At 41.6% G+C, this 15,730-nt stretch overlaps 1 protein-coding gene across 5 annotated transcripts in view; it reads left to right on the forward strand.

Annotated features, from left to right (window-relative positions):
* Positions 1-428, forward strand: part of eogt (EGF domain-specific O-linked N-acetylglucosamine (GlcNAc) transferase) — a 71,107-nt gene extending 70,679 nt beyond the window's left edge. For all 5 annotated transcript variants that reach the window (XM_048547675.2, XM_048547679.2, XM_048547673.2 and 2 more), the window contains one exon: positions 129-428. In XM_048547675.2, coding sequence (XP_048403632.1) covers positions 129-275 — 147 coding nt within the window. In that variant the 3' untranslated portion in view covers positions 276-428. The remainder of the gene's footprint in view (positions 1-128) is intronic.
* Positions 429-15,730: the final 15,302 nt, after the last annotated feature.

A 15,730-nucleotide genomic window follows, 5' to 3' on the forward strand; every position in this document is an offset into this window, starting at 1 on the left:
ACTGTCCCTTTTTGTCATTTTGACCTCCACAGTGTAGAAAGTTGTTATGTTGATAATTGCACTGCTTTAATTTCAGAATTTCTTGATTTAGTAATTTGTTACCTTTGTTTTCAATTGCAATCATTTAGGGTCATCACCCAACCCTAGGAGATCATCCTAAGTTTACGAACTACTCTTTTGACGTAACTGAATTTATGCGTCTTGTGCTATCTGCTGCACAGAAAGTTACACAGCATCCAAGATGGCCGTTTACACACTATCATGATGAGCTATGACAACATGTACTTGTATAAATTGAATTTATAAATCTGTCTAAACATTACTGTTGAATCAATCATTTTCTTTTTTAAACACTTACACAAGGGCAAATGAGATTGCCATTTTAACTGTTAGTTGTAGCATATTAAATTTACCATTCTTGAAATAAATGTTCAGGTGTGTATTTTTCAAATTTGTTTGTGTCCTGCATGTCACTTGAAAGGGCAGGCAAATATTGCTCATTCCTGATTACCTTGAAGAAGATGGTGTTGAGCCATCTTTAATGGTTGCACAGGTACAGGGACATCTAAGCAAGTGCTGAGTATTCCATCACAATCTGGATTTGTGCTTTGTAAATTATAGATGGGTTTTGGGCAACAGGAGGTGCATTACTCACTGCAAAATTCCTAATTGCTGACTGTCCCTTTAGCTACTTAATTACAGTCGGTTCTGCTATAATGTATGTTTCTTCAATGTGAATTGGCTTTAACATGATTGAAGAATGCATTTGTAGAATGCAAACTTTCCTTGCCTGTATTGGCTATAATGTGACTCAGGCACGATTAGTTTAAACGGAGCGGCTATTGTGTGATTTTCTTACAACGCAAGATCGCACGAGAACTGAATATCATTTTACATCAGAACTGACTGTGCATGGCTGGTCCAGTTCAGTTGTCAGACAGTGGTAACACCCCAGGATGTTGACGGTGTGGACAGTGATGGTAACAATAATGTACGCACATAAGTACTAGGAGGAGTAGAAGACGACCATTCGGCCCTTTTGAGCCTGCTCTGTTATTCAACATGATCAGCATTGATCTCATCTCAGCCTCAATTTCACTTTCCTGCCTGTTTCCATCATGCTTTAACCCATTACTAATTAAATATCTATCTATCTTGAATTTATTCAGTGTCCCCATGTCTGTCGCATTCTGGCACTGTGATCCACAGATTCACGACCGTTTTGAAAGAAACAGTTCCTCCACATCTCTTTTTTTTTTAGAGCTGCTACCCCTTTGCCAAAAATGCTGTAGCATTTGAAACAAGGTAGATGAGTGAACGGCACAGACCATTGCGAATGAGTATGATTTAGTAGCCATCATGGAGACACAGTTGCAGGATGTCCACAACTGAGAATTAAATATCCAGGGGTATCCGACTGTTTGGAAGGACAGACAGGAAGGTAAGGGGGGTTGGTGTAGCTCTGATATGTAGGGATAATATCAGGGTAGTACTGAGAGATGAAATAGGTTCTGTGGAGAAGAAGGTTAAATCCATTGGGTGGAAATTAGAGATTCTGAGAAGAAAATGTCACTGATAGGCATAGTCTATAGGCCACCAAATCATAACATCACATTTGAGCAGGCAATAAAGAAAGAAATAACTAATACCTGTAAAAATGGTACGGCAATTATCGTGGGGAATTTTGATCAACATATTGATTGGTCAAACCAGGTTGGTCAAGGCAGCCTTGAGGAGAAGTTCATTGAATGCATCCGCAGTAGTTTTCTTAAATGGTATGTAACGGAGCTGATGAGGGAGCAAGCTATTCTAGATCTGGTCCTGTGTAATGAGACAGGAGTAATTAATGTTCTCACATTGAGAGATCCTCTTGGAAGGAGCGATCACAATATGGTTGAAGTTAGAATAGAGATGGAAAGTGAGGAGATAAAATCCAATACTACGGTCCTCTGCTTAAACAAAGGAGACTACAGTAGGATGGGGGAGGATCTGGCTAAAATAGACTGGAAGCAAAGACTTTATGGTGGAACAGTGGAGGACTTTCAAGCAATTTTTCAAAGTGCTCAGCAAAAGTACATGCCAGTGAAAAAGGAAGAACTGTCTAAAAAGGAGTAATCAGCCATGGATGCCGAAGGAAATAAGGGAGGCTTTCAGATTGAAAGATACGGCATACAAAATGGCAAAGACCAGTGGGAAACCATGAAATATGGAAAACTTTAAAAGTCAAAAGAAAGCCACAAAAAAACTATAAAGAAAAGCAAGATAGATTGTGAGAGTAAACTAACTCAGAATATAAAGACAGATAGCAAAAGTCTCTACAAACATAGGAAATGAAAGAATGACTAAGGTAAACATTGGTCCTTTAGAGGATGAGAAGGGAGATTTAATAGTGGAAAATGAAGAAATAGCAGAGGTATTGAACAGGTATTTCATGTTGGTCTTTACAGTGGAGGACATGAGTAACATGCCAGTAATTAATGGCAAGGAGAATAAGGTAGGTGAGATCCTAAAAACAGTCATTATCATGAAGGAGGTAGTGTCGGCAAGCTAATGGAACTAAAGGTTACAGGTCTCCTGGCCCCAATGGAATGCATGCCAGGGTATTAAAAGACATGGCTGGAGAAAAAAAAAGCAACTGCACTCGTAATTTTTCAAAATTTGCTAGACCCTGGGGCAGTTCCAGCAGATGGGAAAACAGCACATGTGAAGCCACTGTTTAAAAAAGGGGGTAGATGAAAGATGGAGAATTATTGTCTTGTTAGCTTAACTTCTGTAGTGGGGAAAATACTCGAATCGATCCTCAAGGAAGGAACAGCAAGACATCTAGATAGAAATTGTCCCATTGGGCAGATGCAGCATGGGTTCATGAAGGGCAGGTCGTGTTTAACTAATTTACTGGAATTCTATAAAGACATTATGAGCGTGGTGGACACTGTGGACCTAGTAAATGTGGTGTATCTAGACTTTCAAAAAGCATTAGACAAGGTGCCACATGAAAGGCTGCTGCATAAGATAAAGGTGCATGGCGTTACGGGCAAAATATTAGCATGAATTGAGGATTGGTTAACTAACAAGAAGCAATGAATGGGAATAAATGAGTGCTTTTCTAGTGAGAGAGCAGTGAATAGTGGTGTGCCTCAGGGATCAGTGATGGGGCTGCAATTGTTTACAATTTACATAGATAATTTGGAGTTGGGGCAATGTACAGTGTGTCAAAGTTTGCGGATGACACGAGGATGAGAGGTAGAGCAGAGTTTGCAGAGAGATATAGACAGTTTGAGTGGATATAGGTCTGGCATATGGAGTACAATGTTGATAAATATGAATTGATCCATTTTGGTAGGAATAAGAGTAAAAATGACTACTATTTGATCAGTAAAAAATTGCAGCATGCTGCTGTGCAGAGGGACCTGGATGTCCTTGTGCATGAATCGCAAAAGGTCGGTTTGCGAGTGCAACAGGTAATTAAGGTAAATTGAATTCTGTCCTTCATTGCTAGAGGGATTGAGTTTAAAAGCAAGGAGGTTATGTTGCAGCTGAACAAGGTGCTGGTGAGGCCACACCTGGAGTTACTGTACAGTCTTGATCTCTTTATTTGAGAAAGGATGTACTGGCACTGGAGGGCGTGCAGAGGAGATTCAAGTCGATTGATTTCAGAGTTGAGAGGGTTGATTTATTGGGAGAGACTGAGTAGACTGGAGATTATATTCATTGGAATTTAGAAGAATGAGGGGGAGCATGGGAAGTCTTCTTGAAACGTATAAAACTATGAAGGGAATAGATAAGAAAGAAGCAGGGAGGATGATACCACTGATGGGTGAAACTCAAACAAGATGACAGCCTCAAAACTGACAGATTTAGTACTGAATTGAGGAGGAGCTTCTTCACCCAGAAGGTTGTGAATCTGCGGAATTCCCTGCTCAATGAAGTAGTTGAGGTTTCCTTATTTAATGTTTTTAAAGCTAAGACAGAATTTTTTGAATAGTAAAGGATTAAGGGTTATAGTGAGAGGGTGAGTAAATGGAGTTGAGGCTACAAAAAGATCAGCCAACATCTTATTGACTGGCGGAGCAGACTCAAAGGGTCAGATGGCCTACTCCTGATTCTTATGTTCTTATATTCTAAAACTATGACCTCATGTCCTAGATTGCTCTACAAAGGGAAGCATCCACTTTATGTATAGTTTGTCAATATCCTTCTGCATCTTATATACTCAAATATCTCCTCTCATTCTTCTAAACTGTAGTGAGTGTAGGCCTAAATTACTCACTCTATCCTCATAAGACATTCTTTTCATCTCTGGAATTGATCCAGTTAACCTTATCCAAGCTGCTTCCAGTGCAATTACATTCTTCTTCAAATAAGGGGACCAAAACTGTATGCAGTACTCCAGTTACAGTTTCACCAATGCCTTTTATATTTACAACACTATACTTTCATACTCCATTACTATAGCAATAAGTGCCAAAATTCTATTTGTCCTCCTGTATTTGAACTAGCATTTTTCCAATCCACTGGAACCTTTGTAGAACTCAGCAAATTTTTAAATATTATAGCCAATGTATCAGTGTCTCTGCTGTCAGTTTCTTCAAGCCCTGGGAGCTTATCTGCCTCCCAGTAGTTTCCTTAAGCATGAGGAAATCCAGATACCCTGCACTGAAGCATTTTGAATATCTCTCCATTTAGATAATCAGTTGCCTTTTTATTCTTCCAATCAAAATGGATAACCTCTCACTTATCCACATAAGACTCCATCTGCCAAATTTTGGCCCATTCACTGAATCTGTTGCTGATGGTCAGAAAGAAACCACCTGGGTTCACTAATGTCCTTTAGGAAAGGAAACCACTATCCTTACCTTGTCTGTCCTACATATGAATCCAGTTCCACAGCAGTGTGGTTGACTATCAGCTGCCCTCTGGGCTATTAGGGATGGGCAATAAATGCTGCCTTGAAATGATGACCCCATCCCGTGAATGAAAAAAAGAGAAACTGATTCCATTTTTTTTGCCATCATATTGATGTTGACTAGAGGCAGCACATAGGTGGGCAATTGGAGGTCAATAAGGCAGACCTTAGTTGTTCTGTATCAGGTTAAAGGAGAAGCCATTACTGGAGAAACAAGAGTGGATGTTTTACTCAGCTGGACATTAGGAGAGAGTGCTGATTAAAATGGTTTGGTCAAGCATTCCCAATGCTGCTGAGAATTCAAGAAGAGAAGTGCTAACTCAAAGAATGTGATTTATGATTTTGGGTTGGGCTGTTTTTGTTTTTCTGATGGGATATTGACCAGTTTGGGAAGATTTCAGTAATGAATTGCTGGAAAGAAGATTAACTTGTTATTTAAAGCATGAAGAATCAAACTGCTTCTCGTACCATTTCAAATTTCAGCACATTATACTTAACCTCTGTAATGATGCATGTGGAAGAATATATTACAACCACAGATTTCTTTTTCGATAGGATATGTAGACTTGCATATAATTCAAGTCATTTTAGAGGATTAACGTCAACCACATACAAAGAACACAGGCGACTGAAGAACGACAACTTAGATTTATATCTTTCCATACACAAATGCATCCCAAGGTATTTCACAAGAATAGTGCGAAACATACTTTTGCACCCTGTCACATAAAATGATACTAGATCAGATGACCAAAACGACTGTCAAAGAGTTAGGGATTCGGTCCTTCCAAGCAATATTTTATCTTGAACAGTTCCAATACAATTTTATACAAAAACAGGTAGTGCTGGAGAAACTCAACAGGTTGGGCTGCATCGGAGGCAAGAAAAACAGAATTTAACACTTTGAGCTGAGTGACCCTTTGTCAGAGGTCCAGCATCTGCTGATCTTTGTTTTATTACCCTAATATAGTTTCAGTCCTGTTTACCTTCCTGTTGATTTTTGACTTTTTAAAACCTTTTGTTAGTATTTGTTCAGGATCGGCCAACTGCAGTACCCCATGGCCCACCATCAGACTGCTGCGCTATGACTGACCACTGTCCGGGCCTTCATGACGCATCCTTCACTCTTCTGTGTACCCTGACTATGGCCTCAGACTACCCCCTCAACTGCTGCTTCCTAATCCTAGGACTTTAACTTTCAAATCTCCTCCAATCCTTCCAATTTCCTCCTGTTCTTTTCAATGTTTTCACCTGGCCTCTGATCTACAGGCTTGTCATTTATTCACCCTCTGCCATTTATTCTCTTCTCGTACTGCTGACTTCCAAACTTCCTCCCTCCCCCCGCTCAAGCGTCTGACGTCCCTGAACTCCCGAGCTATCAACCCAGACTCCAATGTTGCTTTCCCAAACCTCTACTGTTCTGAAATGCCCACCTTCCACTGTATTCACTGACAATGGTGTTCCCTGCCGACAGCTAGTCATCCTCTTACTCTGTCTGGCAGCAGCCAGGAAGCGGAAAAAAAAATTGTTCATCAACTCCTACTGTTAAATTTGATGGGGGAAAATTTCTCCTGAGGGACAAGTTGGATAAACCAGTATCTGAAAGGGTTAACAGACAGCATGCTAGAATCTCTATCCTAAATTAACCTTTGCCTTCCCAAATCAGGATAAATTCTGTCCCTCAAACTGTTTTCTGGAAGTTTCCCTACCTGTGATGTTAGACTCACTGGTCAGTAGTTCCCTGATTTAGCCCTACTACCCTTGTATAATAGTACCTGTTCTCCAGTCTTCTGACACCTCTTCTGTGGCCAGAAATGATTTAAAAAATAATATCATGACCCCTTCAATCTCCTTTCTTACCTCGCACAGCAGTCTGAGATACATCTCACCCATGCCAGGGGATTTTTCCAATTTTAAATCTTCTAATACCTCTTCCCTTGCAATTGTAATTTTTTCAAATGTGTCACATTCCTCACTAATGGCCATATCTACATTATCCTTCTCTGTAATGAATACAAATGCAAAGTACTTATTTGGAAATTTGCTTATATCTTCCAGCTCTACTAGTGATTTGTCAGTTCAGGCCCTACCCTTTCCTTAGTTATCCTCTTGCCCCTAATATAATCGTGTGGGTTAACATTATTAGAATTTTTTGAGGAGGTAACAAGCAAGATAGTTAAATGGCTTGATGTGGTGGTGCTGGTGTTGGACTGGGGTGGGCAAAGTCAGAAATCCCATGACAACAGGTTATAGTCCAACAAGTGTATTAGAAATCACAAACTTCTGAAACACTGCTCCCTAGTCAACTGAGCTTGTGATCACAAATAAACTTGTTGACCTATAAGCTGGTCTTGTGTGACTTCAGATAAAGGGAAAGCAGTAATGTTCTATATTAGGATTTTCCAAAAAAGGTTTGATAAGGTACTCCCTCTTGATGCTTATTAATAAGGTACGAATCTTTGGAGTTGGAGCTAAAATATTAGCATGCATAGAGGATTGACTATCTAATAGAAGATAGAGAGTGGGGATGAAGGCGCATGTTCAGGATAACAACCTGTAACTAGTGGAGTACCACAAGGTATCAGTGTTGGTGTCACAATTATTAGCAATATATTTTAATGACTTTAATGAAGGAAGTGAATGTACTATTTCCAAGCTTGCAGATGACCCAAAAATAGGTGGGGAAGGCAACTTGGATGACATAGTGTGTACAGTGGGGTACAGATAGGTCAAGTGAGTGAGCAAATGCTTTCTGATGGAGTGAGAAAATATTAATGAATGTATGCACTTTAGCAGGAAGAATAGAAGAGTTGAATATTATTTAAGTGAAGAAAGACTGCGGAAAGCTGCAGCATAGAGAGATGTAGTCATCTTCATGCATACTTTTCAAAATGCTTGCATCCTAGTTCAGTAGGTATTGGAGAATGCTAATGACATATTGGCCTTAGTTTCAAATGAAATGGCATGTAAAAATAGGTAAATCTTGCAAAAACTTCAAGGTACTAGTTAGACCATGCCTTAGAATATTATGAACAGTATTGATCCCCTTATCTAAAGAAAAATATACTGGCATTGGACATAATCCAAAGAAGTTCAGTAGGTTCATTCCAGGTATGGTGGATTTTTTTTTGTAAACACTGTTTCGTTAGGTTGGGCCTGTGCTTATTGGAATTTAAAAGACAGATAGTTGATTGTATTGTAGCATACAAGATTCTTAGAGGCTTCACAGGCTTGATACTGAGTTTTTTTTCCTCTTGTGGAAGAGTGTTGGGTTAGAGGGAATAATTTCAGAGTAAGGACTTGCCAATTTAAGACAGACACAAGGCGGAATTTCTTTTCTCAGTGTAGTGAATCTGTGTAGTTCTTAAGTGAAGAGGGCTGTTGAGGCTGGGTAGTTAAGCAAATTCAAGACTGAGATAGACAGATGTTTAATCAGTAAGGGAATGAAAGATTATGGAGATAAGGCAGGAAAGTGGAGTTGACAATTATAAAATTAGCCATGATCTCACCAAATGGTCAATCAGATTGATGGGCTGAATAGCCTATCTCTATAGGCCTATATCTTACAGTCATCAATATTTGGTTCCAGTTTTCTAGTGTTCCATTCCATGCAGTTAACGGTAACGTGTACTTTTAAGTTCAGCCTGACATCTCACCAGTATAACTGTAGATCTAATGTATTGAGCTATTAAGTGCTGTGTAGTTAACCTGTTTAAAAAAGACTATGTCTGTTTTCCTCAGAAGACTCTGTGCTGGCACTAAATCTACCCAAAGCATCTCAGATTGTTACAATGGACATGATCACAACATTTACCACAGCAGTGTGTTTTTTGTAATATACACCTGGAAACTTTTTTAAAATCCAGGTTTTCCAAAAGCAAAACAACTTTAGTCTAAGATAATAAAATGTGAGGCTGGATGAACACAGCAGGCCAAGCAGCATCTCAGGAGCACAAAAGCTGACGTTTCGGGCCTAGACCCTTCATCAGAGAGGGGGATGGGGGGAGGGAACTGGAATAAATAGGGAGAGAGGGGGAGGCGGACCGAAGATGGAGAGTAAAGAAGATAGGTGGAGAAGGTGTGGGTGGGGAGGTAGGGAGGGGATAGGTCAGTCCAGGGAAGATGGACAGGTCAAGGAGGTGGGATGAGGTTAGTAGGTAGCTGGGGGTGCGGCTTGGGGTGGGAGGAAGGGATGGGTGAGAGGAAGAACCGGTTAGGGAGGCAGAGACAGGTTGGACTGGTTTTGGGATGCAGTGGGTGGGGGGGAAGAGCTGGGCTGGTTGTGTGGTGCAGTGGGGGGAGGGGATGAACTGGGCTGGTTTAGGGATGCAGTGGGGGAAGGGGAGATTTTGAAACTGGTGAAGTCCACATTGATACCATATGGCTGCAGGGTTCCCAGGCGGAATATGAGTTGCTGTTCCTGCAACCTTCGGGTGGCATCATTGTGGCAGTGCAGGAGGCCCATGATGGACATGTCATCAAGAGAATGGGAGGGGGAGTGGAAATGGTTTGCGACTGGGAGGTGCAGTTGTTTGTTGCGAACTGAGCGGAGGTGTTCTGCAAAGCGGTCCCCAAGCCTCCGCTTGGTTTCCCCAAACAACTTTAGTCTGCCTAGCTGCTTGTAAATATCTGTGCCATTTTCTAATGGACAACAATAACAATTATTATGTGCACATAATTTATCATTGTCAGGAATATACTGTTCAAGAAATATGCTTTCTCACTTGGGAGCCAATGAAGAAATTCATTTGGCTACACATGTAGCTCAGACACATATGCTAATTATGAGTTCAATATTCTAACAGTGATTTACAGTGGATCTTTACACTGTGCAGTAAACTGAACAGAATGACAATTTTCATGTACTCTCTAAAAACAGAATCATGTTCCTGTTGTTCAGGACATTATGTTGCATTACCATAACAATTTGCTAACACTGTGATAAATGTGGTAAGTAAAAAAGTACCAGAGTACCTCATTGCTGCATGTATCATGTAGCTAGTGTACATTTGGGTATCACGTGACTCTCTTTAAAATAAAAAACAAAGCCGTTTATGTTTGTTTACAGCAAGAGAATGCTATTAACAAGAGGAAGTAAGTTCTGACTGGCATAAATGGTGGATGTGCTTCTCAATGACTCCACAACTGTAATAGCCAGCTGTATGTTCAAATAATAACCATAGCACCTATGTGTACACAGCTTTCTATTTATCCAAGAGGTGAAATCCAACTCTAGTGATATGCTGTTGATATTCATGACCAGCTGGCATCAGTTACTCCTTTCTGCCATTGGAAACCCATCTATGTGAAGCAAACCTTTTTGAAGAGGCACCGTGTAGTTTCAATGAGGAGAAGCATGGAAAAAAAACGAGTTGAGCATGTCTGCATTGTGCACTTTGACGATTAATAACACTTAATTTAAATGGTACTGTAGTGTATCCTGGTTTGACTGATACTTATTTAGTGATAATAGTTTGCAGAAAATGGTGGGAATGGTTCAGTTGGACAGCAGAGTCAGCATTTTTCAGCATGGTTCAGTATCTCTGATTTTTGACCAATTAAACATTCATGGCATCGAAATCCTTTGTGCCCGTGACTGGAAATACTTTAGGGCAGATGCATGTACGGCTACTGAAGTTCACTTATAGATGGTAAATATGTATTGCATTCGCTTGTCAGTTTTGGAAGGGTTCGGTTGTAAACAAATTTGAAGTGTCTGAGTAATCGGCCAAGTCCAGGAAGTCCCATTCTGCGAGTGTGAGGTCGGGTATGCAAATCGTATTGTGGCCTCCTGAACTTATTAAATCTGACCCTGCATGCTGAGACTGAGTACCTGAAATGAACACTACAAAAATGACATCCCACAGTGAAAGGGGCACAAACTGCATCAAAAGTGAAAAGCTAGCTGTAACATCAAGCCGAGGACTACCTGCAGGTTTAGCGTACTGCTGTCAGTAGATGGCGCCGGAAGACTCTGATGAAGGGTCTAGGCCCAAAACGTCAGCTTTTGTGCTCCTGAGATGCTGCTTGGCCTGCTGTGTTCATCCAGCCTCACATTTTATTATCCAGGAAGTCGGTCCATTTTCAGCAGTATTTGCAGTAATTTCTGAGACTGGTAGAGTTTCACTGTTGTGTTTCGTCTGTGGGTAATTTTAGCTACGTCTGGAGATTCAAACATAAGGATACCTATAGCATCAAGTTATTATGCACGTCTCGGGAGAAATGAGCAAAACAAGTATAAGGATAACATGTAAGCTACGGATAGTTTATCTCAAATCAGTTACGTAGTGACTTTCCAGCCGGGTACTCGGAGCGTCCCCGAGACGTTTCCAAGAGCAATGAACCAACATAAGGAAAAGTGGGCCTGATGCTCCAGCACACACTTCATTGCAGGTTTAGACCATTTGGATGCTGTTCAGCTGCTCCCGACTCATTATAAGGCACAGCATTAATTTTCATGTTGTCAGATGGTGCAATGAGCCGAGTGGACAAGTGCACAGGCTCACAGCTGCGGGTGTGTGGACCTTCTGCACGAGAGGCTCCAGTATCTGCCGTCTCCCATTCTGCGAGTGTCAGAGGTCGGGTATGCAAATCGTATTGTGGCCTCCTGAACTTATTAAATCTGACCCTGCATGCTGAGACTGAGTACCTGAAATGAACACTACAAAAATGACATCCCACAGTGAAAGGGGCACAAACTGCATCAAAAGTGAAAAGCTAGCTGTAACATCAAGCCGAGGACTACCTGCTGGTTTAGCGTACTGCTGTCAGTAGATGGCGCCGGAAGACTGCACAATGGTGAACTGTTCAATGCAATGCGCTCTCAGATAAACATCTCACAAGTGCAGGATGGAGCGAATTATGGTGAAATTAAGCAAGTTATTTACCATTCCATTGCTTCACTTGCAAACTTCATTTGCAAACTTGAAGAAACTGACGATTCTTGCTGAGTATTTACCGAAATATTTGTAGCTATTGACGAAAGGCAACTTTTAGATAAACACAAGTAAACATCGCGTCTGGAAGCATTTGTTGGGGACACTTATTTGAGGGTAAAGGGGTTTAAGGTTATTCAAATTGGGGTACTGATTCTGAGCGCACACAAATTACCTGGACCATGAAAAGCGTTGTAGCCGCTAGAGTGTCGGCTCATTCCAGATTGCCCCTGAATCTAAACTCTTGGTGTTTCAACTATCCTCGGCTGCCCCAGCAAATTTAATTTTTCATCGGATCTGTGTTCGCAAGGCATTTTGGTTGCTCAATATTCAACATCAAAGCGAAACATGTTAACAATATATATTGCTTTCACATGAACAGTTAGTGATAAAGGTGGGTTATTCGTTTGGTCAGAAGAAAAGACAATGTAGTGTCTAAATGGAGAGAAACTTCAGAATGCTAAGGTGCAGAGTGGTCTGGGTGTCCGAGCTGAAAACTAGCTTGCAAGTACAGCAGGCAGTAAGGAAAGTAGGTGAAATTTTGACATATATTGCTAAAGCAGAGCATAAAAGTAGCTTTTGGTCCCCGTTTTTGATCATGGATGTAGCTGTGCCGAACGCGGTTCTGAGGAGGTTCACTCGTCTGGAGCCAGAGAATGAATGGCTTGTCTTCTGAAGAAAGATTGAGCAGTTTAGGCCTACACACTCTGGAGTTCAGAGCTAATGGGAACTGCAGATGCTGGAGAATCCAAGATAATAGTATGAAGCTGGATGAACACAACAGGCCAAGCAGCATCTCAGGAGCACAAAAGCTGACGTTTCGGACCTAGACCTTCATCAGAGAGGGGGATGGGGAGAGGGTTCTGGAATAAATAGGGAGAGAGGGGGAGGCGGACCGAAGATGGAGAGAAAAGAAGATAGGTGGAGACGAGAGTATAGGTAGGGAGGGGATAGGTCAGTCCAGGGAAGACGGACAGGTCAAGGAGGTGGGATGAGGTTAGTAGGTAGGAAATGTCCCAGGTCCCAAGATGACTTTCCATATTAAGCAGAGGTTCACCTGCACATCTGACAATGTGGTATACTGCATCCATTGTACCCGGTGTGTCTTCCTCTACATTGGGGAACCCAAGCGGAGGCTTGGGGACCGCTTTGCAGAACACCTCCATTCGGTTCGCAATAAACAACTGCACCTCCCAGTCGCGAACCATTTCAACTCCCCCTCCCATTCTTTAGATGACATGTCCATCATGGGCCTCCTGTAGTGCCACAATGTTGCCACCCGAAGGTTGCAGGAACAGCAACTCATATTCAGCTTGGGAACGCTGCAGCCCAATGGTATCAATGTGGACTTCACCAGCTTCAAAATCTCCCCTTCCCCCACCGCATCCCAAAACCAGCCCAGTTCATCCCCTCCCCCCACTGCATCACACAACCAGCCCAGCCTGTCTCTGCCTCCCTAACCTGTTCTTCCTCTCACCCATCCCTTCCTCCCACCCCAAGCCACACCTCCATTTCCTACCTACTAACCTCATCCCACCTCCTTGACTTGTCCGTCTTCCCTGGACTGACCTATCCCCTCCCTACCTCCCCACCTATACTCTCCTCTCCACCTATCTTCTTTTCTCTCCATCTTCGGTCCGCCTCCCCCTCTCTCCCTATTTATCCCAGAACCCTCACCCCATCCCCCTCTCTGATGAAGGGTCTCAGCCCGAAACGTCAGCTTTTGTGCTCCTGAGATGCTGCTTGGCCTGCTGTGTTCATCCAGCTTCACACTTTATTACTCTGGAGTTCAGATGATTGGGAGAAAATCAAATTGACGATACACAATGCTAAAAAGGATTGGCAAAGTAAAGGTAGAAAGGATGTTTCCTTGTGTGTGGCAATTTAGAGTAAGAGATCACAGATTTAGGTCAAGAGGTAGCACATTTAAAACAGAGGTTAGGAAAAATTACTTCTGTCAGAGGATTGTGAATCTGTGGAACTCATTACGTCAGAATGCACTGGATGCTGGAACATTGAGTAACTTTAAGGAGGAGATAGACAGATGCTTAATGAGTAAGGGGTTGACAGGTTAGGGGGAGCAAGTGGGACAGGCTGAGAAGAAATCAGCCATGGTTGTATTGAATGGTAGAACAGCTTCAGGGTCTGAATTGCTTACTCCTGCTCTTAATTCTGATGTTCCTGTGTTCTGATGGTCTGGTTCTTCTCGCCCCTGCAATGAAGGCAATATACCTTTGAGTTTCAAATGCTAACTATTAACATACAAAATCCCAGTTTCCAACCATCATCTCTGGTAATCCCTTTGTGTCTTACACAACATACCTGCTGTGAGCAATAATGGACTAAAGTCAGTGACATAATATCTTTACTGTGTTCCATTCTCCATTTGGTTGTAACAAGGTTACAGACTTTCTTGAATTAACAAAGGGAGTTTATTAATTACTATAAGTCAGAAGAATTAGTAACAAATAGAAAGAGGCCTAACATGTCCACACTGGTCATGAAACATCCAGCTATGTTAACTACAGATAACAGTGGGAGAAAGATCCCCTGAGGTTTGTCCGGAGGGAGGAGGGTAACTTCTTCAGGGTAGGCATCCCTATAGGGGGCTTTGCAGTGGGGTTAAAATTGTATTAGAGAAAATAGAAAATGTAGATGTTTCAGGGTAGGCATCCTTAGAAGAGGCTCCCTTGTGAAGCCTCTTCTAAAGATGCCTACCCTGAAACATCTGCAGTTCCCATTATCTATCCATCTACGTTAATCCCATTTTACAGCACTTAGTCTGTAGACTTGTATGCTATGACATTTTAAGTGCTCACCTAAATATCTTGAGAGTGCCGACCTGTACGACCCTTCTAAGTGATAAGTCCGGATACCCACAATCCCCTGGTTGAATTTTATTTCCTCAAAACCCCTCTAAACCTCTTGCTTCTTCCTTAAAACTGACCCTAGTTATTGTCCCTTCTGCTCAGAGGCAATGCTTCTCTCTATCTACCCTGTCTATGCCTCTCCGAACTTTATACGCTTCAATCAGATACCCCCTCAACCTTCTCTGCAATAAGGAAAGCGACCCCAACTATTTAATCTCTCTTCATCGCTAAATCACTCCAGGGCAGCATTGACCTGGTGAGTCTCTTCTGCATCCTGTGTAGTGCAATGTGAGAGAATTTGTTTTTGTTATCCTGACTCCCTTTGTCTGGTTTGCAACAGTTGGAGTGAGTGAAAGTCTTTGCACAGGGGTAACTAAAGGATTGTTCTTCAACCGTGACCATCATCATAGCATGCTAATGCTCACACACGGGCTAGTACACAAGATTCAGTCCCATTCACACACCCCAGTGGAATTTGAATTGGCTTTTGAAATCCCATCCTTATGTATTCTTCAAAGGGAAAAACACAAAATGTTTCTGTAGTTTGGGGAATAATCCAGAGTGATTGTCTTGTTGTTGAGCAGTGGTAATCAGCCCATCATTATCATTATGCCACAAGACATCACAGCCCAATCTGAAGTTTCTGAGACATCTTTAGGTGTTAGATCTCATCAATGTCATGCAGACTTTTCCTGAGTTTGCACATGTACTTGTCTCTGTAGCAATCTTTTTTGGAATTAATGGCTAAAAGCAGACATTTTACTTTGATTGTAACATCATCATTGTTACCACTAAATTATTTTAGAACAAAAACAAAATAGACATGACAAATGCATAAATGTCACAAATGAAACAACTATTACTGTGATATCATAACAAATAAGTAACCAAATAAGTAATAAGTCTCAAGGACACTTGGGGATAGTCAATAAATGCTGGTCTAGCCAGCACCACCCACAGAGCAAATTTAGTGACTTTTCTGTTGTTCCGAAGAAGGGACACTGGACACAATATATTAC

Source organism: Stegostoma tigrinum, chromosome 11, assembly GCF_030684315.1.
Source record: "Stegostoma tigrinum isolate sSteTig4 chromosome 11, sSteTig4.hap1, whole genome shotgun sequence".
In the NCBI taxonomy this organism is placed as follows: Eukaryota; Metazoa; Chordata; class Chondrichthyes; order Orectolobiformes; family Stegostomatidae; genus Stegostoma; species Stegostoma tigrinum.